Source organism: Zalophus californianus, chromosome 4 (assembly GCF_009762305.2).
Source record: "Zalophus californianus isolate mZalCal1 chromosome 4, mZalCal1.pri.v2, whole genome shotgun sequence".
Lineage (NCBI taxonomy): Eukaryota > Metazoa > Chordata > Mammalia > Carnivora > Otariidae > Zalophus > Zalophus californianus.
In genome coordinates, this window is record NC_045598.1 from 56009041 (window position 1) to 56023539 (window position 14499).

General features: G+C 43.0%; 1 protein-coding gene across 1 annotated transcript in view; it reads right to left on the reverse strand.

Moving 5' to 3' along the window:
- The window catches only part of WLS (Wnt ligand secretion mediator), a 97509-nt gene extending 83310 nt beyond the window's left edge, over window positions 1-14199 (reverse strand). The window contains 1 exon segment of the mRNA XM_035727317.1: window positions 13797-14199. Within this exon segment, the coding sequence (XP_035583210.1) occupies window positions 13797-13902 (106 nt within the window). The 5' untranslated portion in view covers window positions 13903-14199.
- Window positions 14200-14499: the final 300 nt, after the last annotated feature.

Consider the following 14499-nt stretch of genomic DNA (forward strand, 5'->3'; position numbering starts at 1 on the left):
TATTTAAAAGTCTTGCTACCTGGGCTTACTATAGAGAGCCGTGAAAACTGGTCCAGCATTTTAAAAGACAAAATTTAGGATTCAAATGAAACCTTGGTGAAAATTATCACTAACTGGCTCAAAAAGTGAATCGCTCTAATTCACCGAATGGGTAAAATGACATGCTTCTTAAATTGTTGGCTAGCATGGACTAGTACCTAATAGAAGGCTATCAAGCAGGGTGGCTGGGTTTCTAATTTTATATACTCCACTAAGAAGCAGAAATACCCTGCCATGAGCCTAACCAGACAGAGGATGACTCAAAAGAGAGAAAGAGAGAGAAAAGAGAGAGAGAGAGATGGAAAGGACGAACCTTGAAAAGTTAGTTACAACCTGTAAATCAGGGAAATAGTTAACATATATGGATTGATCTAACACGTAGGTGTAGGTAACTTAAGTTCGTTAAACCCTACAACCTCCCTATGAAGGGGAAATTTTATTTTATTTTATTTTAAGTAAGCTCTACACCCAATGTGGGGCTTGAACTCACAATCTTAAGATCAAGAGTTGCACGCTCTACTGACAGAGCCAGCCAGGGGCCCCAGGAGAAATTTTTAGATGCGGAAACTGAGGCTCACAGCATATAAATGGTTTGTCTAAGTTACAAAGCAAGTCTGCTAACAAGCCAGATCATACCCATTGATCAACCATAAAACCACATGCCACCAGTTAGAAATCTGATCACTCTGAATGGAAGGATCTGTATGTTTATCAAAATCGGAAACATCATAAGGAAAACCTTGAACCAACACCTTGCTTAGAGAGTGACTGTTTCCTAGGAATCCCATAAGAAGCCCAAGTCATCAAAGGCAATTTTCAAAATTATTGCAGCAGTTCTGCTTAGCCAAGAGACTTATTCTAACGTGAGACAGAGGACTTCCCTGGATGGAACTGGTATCAGTACCTAACCCAAGTCCTGACAGAAATATTATTGTCTCAAATATATCTTTATGCTGATTTTGTTCAAATCCCAAATGTATTGCTCATCCTTCTCCCAAACTCTATTTTCTCTCTTTCCCTGTTTTAACAGGTGGGTGAGGTAGGGAAGAGGGGAATGAAGATTCTCCTGCTGCCTATAAAAAAAAGAAACATGCTATTTGAAAGGTGACCTTAAATGTCCTTTTGGTTTAAAAATCTTGTGTCTACAAATTATCCTGTTTATTTCTCTCTCATCAACTATTATCCAGAAATATCATGTTCCTATAGTACAAAACTCTTTTCTGTTTAGGTATGTTTAAATAATGATGCTGGGTGATTTAACACCAGTTCTCTCAGGGACCTGCAAACTTTGTAAAATAAGGAGGAAGGGTGACTAAAAGGATGCCTAAGGTCCCAGGGTTTCCTGTCACAGCTGAGCCCCCACCCCACCCCCCCACTTCTAATTCTGAAGAAGCTGATCCTTTCTAAGCTTATAGAGGTGTGTTCTGTAAGTGACGGCCAGGCCCCATGGTTCAGTCTTTTCAAAGCCTCAGTAAAAATCTTATCTACAACTTCCCTTAGCCCAGGCACGCTGGGGCTAAAGTTGGAGCCCATTTCACACAAGCCAGAACTAGCTCAACAGAACAGAGAAAAGAAAGGAATGTGGGGACATGTCTTTTCCACATTTAAGGCATTCCGTTCTAGGGCAAGTTACAACCTAAATGAGAGCAGATAAAATCTATAAGAACCCAGAGTAAAAAGAATAAGGCCTCAAAAAGACCTGATTTGCCTTGAGAAAGGGCTGGATTTAATAAAATATGGAACCCAACTTCTGGTTGTGATCACCTAAAGACAAGCATGTTAAACAGAGACTTAAAAGTCAAGATTTGAGGCAAGAATATACAATGGGGAAAGGACAGTCTCCTTAATAAATGGGAAAACAGGACAGCCACATACAAAAGAATGAAATTAGATTACTATCTTACACCATGCACAAAAATGAACTCAAAATGAATTAAAGACTTGAATGTACGACCTAAAACCGTAAAACTCCTAGAAGAAAACATAGTTGGTAGGTTCCTTGACATTGGTCTTGGCGATGATTTCTTGGATCTGACTTCAAAAGAAAGGGCAACAAAGGCAAAAATAAACAAGCAGGGCTACATCAAACTAAAAAGCTTCTGTGCAGCAAAGGAAACCATCAACAAAACGAAAAGAAAATCTACTGAATGGAAGAAAATATTTGCAAAACAGATACCCCAGGGTAATATTCAAAATACATAAAGAACTTCCTTGTCTGGCTGGCTCAGTCAATAGAGCATGCAACTCTTGATCTCAGGGTCGTGAGTCTGCACCCCATGTAGGGTTTAGAGACTACTTAAAAAAGCTTAAAAAAAAAAAAACCCTCACACAACTCATGAACAACAACAAAATCCTAATAATCGGATTTAAAAATGGGCCGAGAATCCGAATAGACATTTTTCCAAAGAAGACATACAGATGGCTGACACATGAAAAGATGTTCAACATTACTAATCACCACAGAAATGCAAATCAAAACCACACTGAGATACCATCTCACCCCTGTTAGAATGGCTAGTATCAAAAAGACAAGAAATAACAAGTGTTGGCAAAGAGGTGGAGTAAAAGGAACCCTTGTGCAAGGTTGGAATGTATGTTAATGGAGCTACTATGTAAATAGTGGAAAACCTATGGAGGTTCCTCAAAATATTAAAAATAGAATGACCATATGATCCAGCAATTCCACTTCTACGTATTTATCCAAAGAAAATGAAAACACTAATTCCAAAAAAATATATGCATCCCCATGGTCATTGCAGCATTATTTACAATAGTCAAGCTATGGAAACATCCTACATGTCCACTAAGAGACGCATGGATAAAGGAGATGTGGTGCACATATACAATGGGAGACTGAGCCATAAAAAAGAGTGAGGTCTTGCCATTTGCAACAAAGATGGACTTTGAATATATTATGCTAAGTGAAACAAGTCAAAGACAAATATATGATTTTACTTACATCTAAATCTAAAAAACAAATGAACAAACAAAACTAAGAGATACAGAGAACAGACTGGTAGTTAACAGAAGTGAGCGGGGTTTGGGGTTAGGCAAAATGGATAAAGGAGGTCAAGAGGTATAAACTTCCAGTTATAAAATAAATAAGGCATGGGAATCCAATTAGTTTACAGCATGGTGAGTATAATCAATAATATTGTATTGCGTATTTGAAAGTTGCTAAAAGAGTAAATCTTAAAAGTTCTCATCACAAGAAAAAACTACTTTGTAACTTGGTATGGTGACAGATGGTAACTAGACTCATTGTGGTGATCATTTCACAGGATATACAAATATCAAATCATTATGCTGTACACCTGAAACTAATGTTATATGTTAATTATACCTCAATAAAAAAAAAGTCCATATTCATTCCCGCTAAGTCAGAGGATGCAGAAAAAATAGTGCTTTGTGACTCTGCTTACTTTCAACAAAAACGCAGAGGAGGAAGAAATTACAATGTAACACTTGTACCTCTGGAAATACAAGAATATGCATGGCAGTCATAATGGCATGGAGCTCTCAACGTTTTAAGCCCTGTTTTGGCAATTTGAATTTTCTGCTTGCAATTACCTTTAGAGTACAGAGGTGGCAGAGATAAAGAATGAGCAATTTTGTTGTCTCTTTTGTATGCAAAACAGACCAAAAAAATATAGGGCATGTCACTTCCCCCAGACTCACTACAACTTCAGAATTATGCCTGCCACACACATTCCCTGAAAGTAGCAAAGTTAGTCACAGAATTTTAGACAAGGAAGCCTCAGACTGATTAAGTCTTAAAACTAAACACAAGGGGTGCCTGGGTGGCTCAGTCGTTAAGCGTCTGCCTTCGGCTCAGGTCATGATCCCAGGGTCCTGGGATCGAGTCCAGCTTTGGGCTCCCTGCTTAGCGGGGAGTCTGCTTCTCCCTCTGCCCCTTTCACCCGCTTGTGCTCACTCCTGGGCTCTCTCTCTCACAAAAATAAATAAATCTTAAAGAATATTAAGTATACAAAGGCAAGAGGGAGAAGAAATTAAAGTTAGTGTTCTGTTCTTTGTTTTTTTTTTAAAGGGAGGTGGGGGAGGGACTGAGGGAGAGGGAGAAAATCTCAAGCAGAATCCAAGCCCAGCAGGGAGCCTGACGTGGGGCTGGGTCTCACCACCCTGAGACCATGACCACAGCCAAAATCAAGAGTCAGACGCTTAATCAACTGAGCTACCCAGGCGCCCCACTATTTTATTGTCAAGTAACAGGAAAGTCAGTAGATCTGTAGGAACCACAAGTGAGGAGATCTCTGCACATTAACTGTACGGCCTTCGGATGATCATCGTGGTGAAGCTCAAAAGCAGGTACATGCTTCCAGGGCTGACTGGCATTAGAATCGGGAGTCCAAGCTATGGAGCTGCCTCTAATTGTGTAAACTGAGTCCCTGCCCTTTCCTGGGATGCTGATTCCTCCTCCAAAGAAGTAAAACAAGATGGTTTCCAAGACCCTTTTTACAGTTTAATAGCAAAGGCCCCACAGCTCCCATTCAGGGCAAATACCACCAAAGGGTACAGATAAAGTGGACCGACCCCACAAGCTGCACTCATGGCAAGTGATAAGATCCACAGCTTTAGAGCAGACTCAATTATCAGACTGGGTTATAATGTAATGATGCCACCAAGGGGGGCTTACTGAGGTGTGCAGTGACTCACCTGTACCCTAGAGACCCCAGAACCCTGGGCATTCTTCCTTTGTCCTCATGTTATCTACTATACTCTTACATCTCTCTGCTGCCAGTGAATTTTGGTGGCCAATAATCCCAACTTTTGTAGACTTAGACAATGGCATACCCAAGCTCTATTAAAATTGTGTATAAAGCAGGGGCGCCTGGCTGGCTCAGTGGGTGGGGCATGTGACTCTTGATCTTGAGGTCATGAGTTCAAGCCCCATGTTGGGTATAGAGATTACTTAATATTTTTTTTAATTGTGTATAAAGCAAAAGTAATGAACAGACCTCAAATATAAACATGAGGAATTCTCCTGGGAATAAAATGTGCATGCTTCAGGACAATGATTTAGACATGCATTCTTATTTACTAACAATTGATAACAATATTAACGTCTACCATTTGGGGAAGGCTCATTACAAGACATTCGGTGATAACATGGGAATTAGTGTTAGAAAGCAGGATAATCTCTCTGCACACTCTCAAACCCAAACCAGGTATATTTCGAGTCACTCCCATACCTCCTGAATCTGGAGGTGTTTGACAAAGTAGTGATGACTTAAGGAAGACAGAATAGAAAACAAAGGGGCGCCTGCGTGGCTCAGTCTGTTAAGCAACTGCCTTCAGCTCAGGTCATGATCTTGGGGTCCTGAGATCGAGCCCCATGTCAGGCTCCCTGCTTAGTGGGTAGTCTGCTTCTCCCTCTCCCACTGTGCTCTCTCACTCTCACTTTTGCTCTCTTCTCAATAGAAAATAAACAATGTCATAGTTAAGTTGCCCCAGATCTAGAAAGACAGAAGAACAGAGAAAAAAAAGTAGGAGAGATGGATATGGGGTTAAGCAGATGGCTTCAGTGAAAACTCCTCTGGGAATCTCCTCTTTGGTGGGCCAGGTTCAGTGAGACAGCCCAACAGGTGCCACGTCTTGGAGAGGGTGGCTCTTCACAGCCGTCATCCATGATGTAGGAGGGCTCTGTCCCACATCAATTGAGGGGCGTCAAGGAGTTTTTGTGACTTGAGATCATTGAGACCACAGTTGGTCTGCAGAGTTCCAGCCAGGCCTCCCTCCACTATGTGATGCTACCCTGAGATCAGGAGCTCTCTCTCTGGGAGAGGCTCAGCCAGGACTAAGGCCGCAGTTAACTGGCCCCCAACCAGGTCCCATGAGCTTAGCCTTATTAATCTGGGCTTTGCAAAAAAAAAACTGAGCCAAGCAGTTACAGATCCATTACCTTCTTTCTAACGAAAAATCATAATGCCTTGCCAACACAAATGTAATAACTTGGCCTCTTCTTTCAATTACCCCGACTCTCTTGGAAATGTCTATTTGTGGATAAGGCTTCTGAGTTAACTCAGGGAATTAACCAGAAGTTTAAGAAGGCCCTGTAATTCCTAGGGGCTAGTGAAGAAAGAACACCTCTTTACCAGGAAATATTAACAGAATGGAGTAGGAAGGAGAAAGAGGGAGCAGAAAATTGCCCTTGAAGGTCCAGGATTTCAAAAGGCACAGAATATAGAAACACTAGTTCAATGTGGAGGAAGACGATGGTATCGGAAATAGGTTTTGGAAATCCAAGTACAAGCAATGTCCCAAAGAAATGGCCTCATGTAGACGTTTATAAAGGCCTTAGTTTTTCTCTTGTGCATCCGTAGTCTACTCCCAACTTCCTTCCCCACACTCACATTCCCCTCTCCTGTAGTCGGTAGCTATATGCAGGATCCATTCTGTATGCTAAAATCCAGGAGGCATTTGGGGACTTCAGGAGCTTGGTTATTTTGACACATTTTCAATGACAACTCTCAGTTCCTCTTTGCTGTGTGTAAGAATTTCTTTCTGGAGGGAGCTGGGGCATTATTTTCTCAGGTTTGGCCCTCCCCAGCATGGCCTGCAAACACCGGTCAACATTTACAATGGCTACAGTATACAAAATTGGGATCATTTGTTTAGGAAGCAACTAGGTCAATGATTAGTACCCATGCAGTGACGAAGTATGTGGTTTGGGAAAGAGGTAGAAACAGAAAAGGGGGAGACTGAGCTTCCATCTTCTATTGAATCCGTGTAGAATCAATTTTATCACACTCCCAACACCTTGTTTCCTGTAGAAATTGAAGAAACAATAGGAGAGTGGCATTAGCCTTAAGAGCATGACTTAGGATTTGGTCAAGGATCATGCGCTTGAGGTTCTGCACTCATTTACTATCTCTGTCCCCTCTGAGAAGTTCCTTAAATGAGCATCTGATTCATCCGAAATCTGGAGAAAGCACCTGTTTCTCTAGGTTGTTATGATGGTTCAATGAATCAATACATGTAAAATACTTGCCATAGCCACCCAATAAATCCTCAAAAAGCAACAAATCATAATTAACTAAATCCCTCACTACTGGTCCAATGACAATCTGATTATTGCTTTTGCTCCCCTGTAAAATTTAATTAGAGGTGGAACATGGTGGAAGCAGGGGAGAAGAGGTGGTAGTAAAAGGCAAAACGGTGAACCTAAGTATTTTTGTATTCTAAAATACGAGTTGCTCTTCTCTGCTGTTCAGCAATCCTTTTAAGTTAGCCCTATTATGAAAAGCCCTATCATTTCATCATCAAGTTTGAAATCACCAACGCCCCAAGCTCCCCTTCACTCCCATCCTCCTTCCCATCCGGGCATCTTCTCTCAGAAATGTCCACATTGGGCACAGCTGTCTACTCTATTAGGCAACCCTTACAACACCTCAGAAAAGACACAGGACATAAATGAATAGACACGATTATTTCACATCTTGATGGTCCCTGTCCCCCATCATCTCTTAGAGTCTCTATCAAAACTGAGAGCAGTAAATCTTTGAATAAAGAAAGTCTACCAGCATTTTTTCCAAAGAACAAAATGTACCTATTCATGGTGTCAGCATGGAAGCCTCTAGTTTGAGATGCTCTCATTATTAGGCATGGGTGTGTATACAAACAGAAATTTCCTTTGGAGAACAGAACTGTCAACTTGGAGTAAACGGCTCTTCTTTCAATTGCTCTACCATCCCTGCCAATCCACACCCTCTAAAAGCCTCTCCAACCAGTTGATTGCTTCTCTCCCCTCCTTTGGAAAAGTCCTGATGTATATAACTGCATAAATATGTTAAAACCACTAACCTGAGAAAATAAAATCAAGTAATCTTCCTTAAAGTAGAACTCAAACGTTTTTATGGATAATGAACTTGGCTGCTCAGCCAACTGGATGATTCAGACAATTATAAGAACTAGTTTGAACCTGTAAGAAATTGGTCAGATGGGCATATGCAGACTTCTCAAAAGGTGTCCTCCCTTAGCCTTGGCCAGGATCTGCTATTATGTAAAGCTGAACTCCATTTCATTTATCATCACATTGGATTTTTTTCCGCATTTGATATGTTACCTAATGATTAAAATGAGAAAGCAACAGCATTTATAGTGTTACTCATCTTCTCTTTCTGGATTTAAACCACATTCATTCAATCTTAAAAGTCAAGGCTTTGGGAGGTGGGGGCAGGATAACCTGATGGTTGAGGATTGTGGCTCTGATGTCAGATTGACTGGAGTCCATTCAGAGCTTTAACCCTGACTAGCTGGATAATCTTGACTCACTGGGTAATCTCAGTTTACTTACATGTAAAACAGGTACAGTGCTACCAATCTGGCAAGGCTTTGCATGGATTAAATTAGGTAAGGTCTGGCACATAGCACACATTTAACTAACATGCTAAACATTTGCTGTATTATTTTAGTAACACATTTATTTCAAGATGAAATATTAATATAATTATCTGACAGTATAATTAACAGGGCTTCTCATTTCACATGTTCTCGGGTTCTCAGTAAATAAGTGAGAATTATCTTGATGCTAGACACTTCATCATAGGAAATCTTTTGCTGGTGAACTTGGATTAAGAAGTGCTCTTTTCTACCTCTGGCTCTCCTAGGTTACTCAGGCTTCAAGACCCCTCTTTGCTAACTCCCAGTCAGCACTGCAGCCCTAACCTGGGCACACAGCAGGCTCTGATCAATGTTTTGCATGTTAGGTAGGTGACACATATGAGTTCTAAGCTAAGGACTTTGAGTTCTAAGCTAAGGACTTTAATACAATCTCAAATTCTAAATCTCCATAGAAACACCTTTATGAGGAAGATAAGGTAAGAATCTTTCCTCAGTCTATATGAATTTAAAAAAAATTTAAAGGCCAAATTATTGCAAATGTCAACTAGCTAGGAAAGGCTTTGAGTCTAGATCTGAGTTCAGGCAGGAGATCTGAAAACCTTACAAAGCCATAAACAACATGATTATCTCAAGGAAATGGTTCTCACTTTGAATAAGGAAAAGACAGAGTTCCAGTAGAAGGCTCGAAAGGCCGTACGGAATGATTAGATGAAAGCATGATTAGAGATTATTACAACAAGCATGATTTTGTTGCAATAACCAAGTAGATAATTAAGTTTTTGAGGAATCAATAATGTAATTTCCACTAGAAAAAATTTCCCACCTTTATACAAGAAGAATTTTTGAGATTGCACAGTACTCCTACAAACCACATTAGATACTCCAGTAGTTTAACAAAGAGAAAAAAAAATGACATGGTTTAGTCAGGTATGAAATTTTGCAAAACAAAAAGGAGAATCAAATACAGAAAAAAATGTGGGCTAACATCAACCAAAAGCCAACTGATTAGTTCTTTTTGAGACCAGCTACCCAAACACTGCAGGATTATAGATATTACATTATCAATATATGCTAAAATATAATATAGACCACAACAAGCTTAAAACCTAATGCACTGGGAAGCAAACCTTTACATACTCTGCATAACTCTAATTTTATTTAATTTCTTAAAATCCTGCAACTTCCAAATAAACAATAGTAGCAGAAACAAAAATTCACATGAATGGACCACAATCAAGGCTACCAACAGATCTCATTTAAATAATAACAGCACAGTAATATGGGCTATATCATCGAAAAGCAATAAGTCCATGTAAAAATTGAGAAAACTGATTATATATGTTTATATTATATGTACATAATATTCTCAGCATTAAAGAACAAAAAAAGCAACTCATGGTAAGCTTTTGAAAGAAAGCAATCCTCCCTGAAGATAAAATAATGGGTAATTTGTTGATACTTATGCAGAGTTTAAGTTTGGAATATTCTCATTTAATGGTATGCTTAAAACAAAGCAATCATTTTTTATTCATTCAGTTCTGATCTTTACAGTCTTCTTAACAGTTTTAGAACAGGTGGGAACAGTGACCTGCCTTTTCAACCATTATATCCCCAAGACATGACTAATTTGAAACTGAGCAAATTGCACATAATGGGCCAGGGATTCAAGTTCATGATTTTTAGTAGGCTGTACTCTTGTTTCAGGGCACATGGTCTCCCTCCCCTTCCCCCTTCTACCACCCCTGCCCTGCAGCTGCCTCTCTGCCTCATGAAATCAAAGGGAAATTATTTTTTTATATTTTCTGCAGGTTTATTTTTAAGGAGGATAAAGATAGATAGGCTACATCTTTAAAAATATTTTCTTTTCCTTTAGGGGTTCTTAAATTTTTAAATACATTCTAAATACTAAAGAAGCTAGCCACCTAAGAACCCTTCTCAACACATAAGAAAACAATCAGATGCATGATTTTATAATGGCTCAAAGTTTTTATAGAAGCATGGCATAGTTCAGTGAATTTTTAAATACCCCAAATTCTACCATATAAGATATTGCTTTCTAAAGCCTTTTTACAAAATACCATCAAAGGTTTGCAGTAAAGAGACACTGGCACAAGAAAAACTAACAACCAAAACAAGCAGAAAACAAAACAAAAACCTGGTTCTAAGAAGGCCATTGAGCTAGGGAAGTATTTAAGCTGGCTAAATGAAAACCCAATCCCTCCTATTTGCTTTTTATCTACTGTTTAAAATTTCCCCATCAATTCTAGAATGAAGGCTGCAACCAAATACCAGTCTAAACATCATCTAAAACTCTACCAATGAGGAGAATGAAATTTGGTTAACTGATTTGCCTGGTCACTTTGGGGTGCATGGTTTGTCATGATTGTTTGGGGGTGGTGGTTGGTGGTTGTGTTTTGAAAATATGTGTATGGGGTACTTAAACGCTTACAATCAGGAGCTTTGCCATTCAGATCCTCCCCTTCCTAGGCTGCCATGTTTTCTTTCACAGGGGACAATGATCAAAAAGAAACAGATATTATGGTCAATTCAAAGCGAAGATTTCACTTTCTCACTTGGCCTCTGCAGATGCATTGAAGAAACACTTCACCCCCCTTTCCCCCTCCCCCAACCTGTCTTCCTACTTATCAGTGGAATTGAGCAGTGAAGGAGTCTCTGCTCACTGGGGAGAGTGGAGGAGGAGGTCTCTGAACTTTACTTCAACTTTCCAGCCTACAAACTGCTTCTTCAACCACTGATTCCACTCGCCCACTTTTGTGAAGTTTCAGTCTTTGCTCAGTTTCACCTGCTTTTCATTTTAGGGAAGTCTGGTGGGAAAACGTCCCACTTAACTTTTGTTGATATTTTTTCCCCATATTTGGGTCTTGTACTGTACTCAAGTTCCTAGATTTAACAGAAAAAAAAAAAAAAAACACCTCTCTAAATGGTTGAGATAAAGGCTAAGTCACTATTCCGTGTTTAAAAGTGAACTGTGATCTTTGCGGCCAGAGTGGGGACACAGTCTTGGCAATTGAGGAAGGAAGGAAGGGAGCTAAGCAGTAAACTTACACCATTTCCCCCAAGAAGTGTTACACATAGATGCTTTTCTTTTCCAAGTAAAGTTGGAACTAAAGCAGTTTATCTACTGAGAGGAATCTAGTTACAGGACCTATCACTAACTTTTTGAGATGGTTATCAAGTACAGTCACGGGCCAAATTCTCTGGGAAAAACAACCCTTGGCACCACGTCCTCCAGACAAGCCCCTCTTTGAACATACAACTGTTCTGATCCTACGGCCACGCTAATGTCCAGCGGCTATCACCAGTGCTCTTGCACCTCTCTCCACAGTACCAAGATGCTAGCAATTATGCTAGTTCGTGAAGTGCCCTAAGAAACCTACAACAGTGGATAATGGGCTCTTCAAGGCTAGGCGATCAGCTTCTTAGGAAAAGAAAAAGAAACACACACCAACAAACACCAGGGAACTATGTGTAATGGTTCGCTGCTTGTGCAAAAACCTCAAAGAGGATGAAGGTCAGACAGGGATAATAGGCCAATTTAATTCTGAAAGCACAAGGTGCAAGAAATTTTAATTATGGTCTGCCACTGAAATCACACAAGATCCAATGGCATCTAACTGCAACTGCTCATCAAGGGAGACAAGAGGTGTAATTGTAACCGCTGCATAATCACTGTGAGGGCACAGGGAAGGCTGCCTTCAGCTCCCAGCAGAGAATGTATTAGGAGCCTAGAAAAATCCAATACAGGGAAACATGGAGATTGCACGTAGCCACACAGGGGCTCCTAACAGGAAAGCCAAACCCCGTTGTGTGTGTGTGTGTGTGTGTGTGTGCGCGCGCGCGCGCGCGTGCGTGTGTGTGTTTGAGGGGTGAGAGTTACAGGAATAAAAGATTAAGCTGTTTGGCCCAAATTAAGAATATGAGCTTGGAAAACTCTGAACCCCTTTCTGCTTTGTGGATACATACACAAGAGAGAAAGGCATGATCTCCTCCAGAAATTTCTGCCTCGGTGAAGCTTCACCCACTCTCCTTTGTTTAAAACAATTAGCTTGGATGTTAACAGTGATTTACAGAACCAGAATCCCTTTAATTTGTTGCCGTCAAACCCAAGTCTGGAGACAAAACACCACACACACGGCTCGAGGTGCCCAAGCCTGTGCAGCTCGCACGCCCGCGCCGCGCGGACTCTCGCAAAGGGACCGGCAGAGAAAGCCCCTCCGTGGACTCTCCAGTCCGCAAAGTTTCACAGATCCGTGAAGAAAGCAAAAGCACCCATCCGCGCCTGTCGCAGAGTTGGCGCTGAAGTTTGTACCGGGATGTCCTAAATCTCGAGGGGTCAGGGGACGCGAGTGTGCGGCCAGGCTAGAGGATGGATGGAGATGGAGAGACAGCAAGAGGGAGTTTTTACGAGTGGAAGATCCGTGAGACCATCTTCTTCACCCGGAAGCCTGTATGGCTCCCAGAGGTCCCGGAGGTGCTCGCCAGGGGAGGCGCCGTCGCCGGGGGCCGGAGGGCTGTCACCTGCGGGGAGCCGCGGCGGGGGCGGGAGGCGCTCTGTTAGGCGCCGGGGGAGGACTGGGGGGGGGGGCGCTTCAGAATCACCAGCTATCGGGGCTCTGAGAAGTGGGGGAGGGGACATTCGCGAGAGGGCAGGAGGCCAAGAGCAACACCTTTCGGATACGCTTTTCCCCTCCTACCTCTCCAACTTCCCGCAGCGCCAGCCAAGGACTTTCTCCCACCGCACCCTAGCGCATCCCGTCTCCGGGCCCACCTCTCAGACCCTTCCGCTGGCGCGGCGCGGGGTGGGGGACGCGGCCAGGAAGCAGCCGGCGCGAAGGTCGGAACCCCAAACGCAAACTCTCACCCCCGAGCCGAGACGACCAAATGCGTTTTATACCGGCAACGATCACAGCCCCGTACCAGGGCTCCCGGGTTAGCGCCGGGCGCAGTTCCCTGACTCTTCTGTTGTTCCCAATAAAGTCGATTACGTTGCCCTCCGGGAGCTGATTGGGAGAGAACGGAGAGGAAAAGGGGGGAACGCGGGAAAAAGCGGGGGGAGCAGCAATCAACTTTGTAACCCAGCGCTTCCTCGCGCGATCCGTCGCCATGCTTAAGATTCCCACCCCCGCCACCCCCCTCCTTCCTTTCAAGTGGATACTGAAACTAGGCCAAAACTTTTTCCCCTCCTTTTCTCTTAGCCACTAGACTGGATTGTGCCCCACGGAGCCCCATGGAGCTCTGCTTTCTTAAGCACAATAGCCGGACTAATTAGATCATAGAAGCAAGGCAGTGATACTGTAACAAGTAGCCCGAGAGGCAAAGAGGGAAGGGGCCCGAAAAGAGAGAAAGGGGGAAAAGTTTGCGGCTCTCGCACTTACCAATCAAGCCTCCCACCAGAAAGGCGATGATTTGGAACACGAGCAGAATCCCACCAACAATGCACAGCTTCTTGGTGCTCATGTTTTCTATAATTGCCCCAGCCATTTTTGCGCCCCCCTTTTTCTTTCCTCCTTGAAATAAATGTTTTTAGGGTGTGCTTTTTGCCCTCTCTCCTCTCACGCTCCCTCCTCCCTCGCCTCCTTTCTGGGCACTGCAAAACTTCAGGGGTGTGGGAGCGCGGCGAGGATGGGACCGGGACGCAAGGCGCCCGCACGGATTCCCCCGGCGCAGCCGGCTCGGGCTCCCCCAATGCCCGGAGCTGTGATTGTGGCCGCTCCGCCGCCTGTGGACGCTTAAAGGAGCAGGGAAGCGGATCACATGACGCCGCCTCCCTCCCTCCCTTTCTTCCTCCCTCCCTCTCGCGCTTCCTCCCTCCCTCCCTCCCTCCCTCTTTTCCTCTCCCCCTTGCCCGCCTGTGCGGGGCTTCGAGCTCCGGAGGGTGCTGGCGTCCCGCTCCCGGGTCCGGCTGGAGGTCTGTCCCGCCCGGGGCTGGTGTCGTTTGGGGGTTGATGCTGTTGTTAAGGGGGTTTCCCCCACCCCGCCTCTCACACGTTTCCTTTTCTGGTGCGAGATTTAAATCACCCACGGACGGCTTTGCAGACCTTTAACTTACGCGTTGACTTTAGGAAATGGGCCCCACCC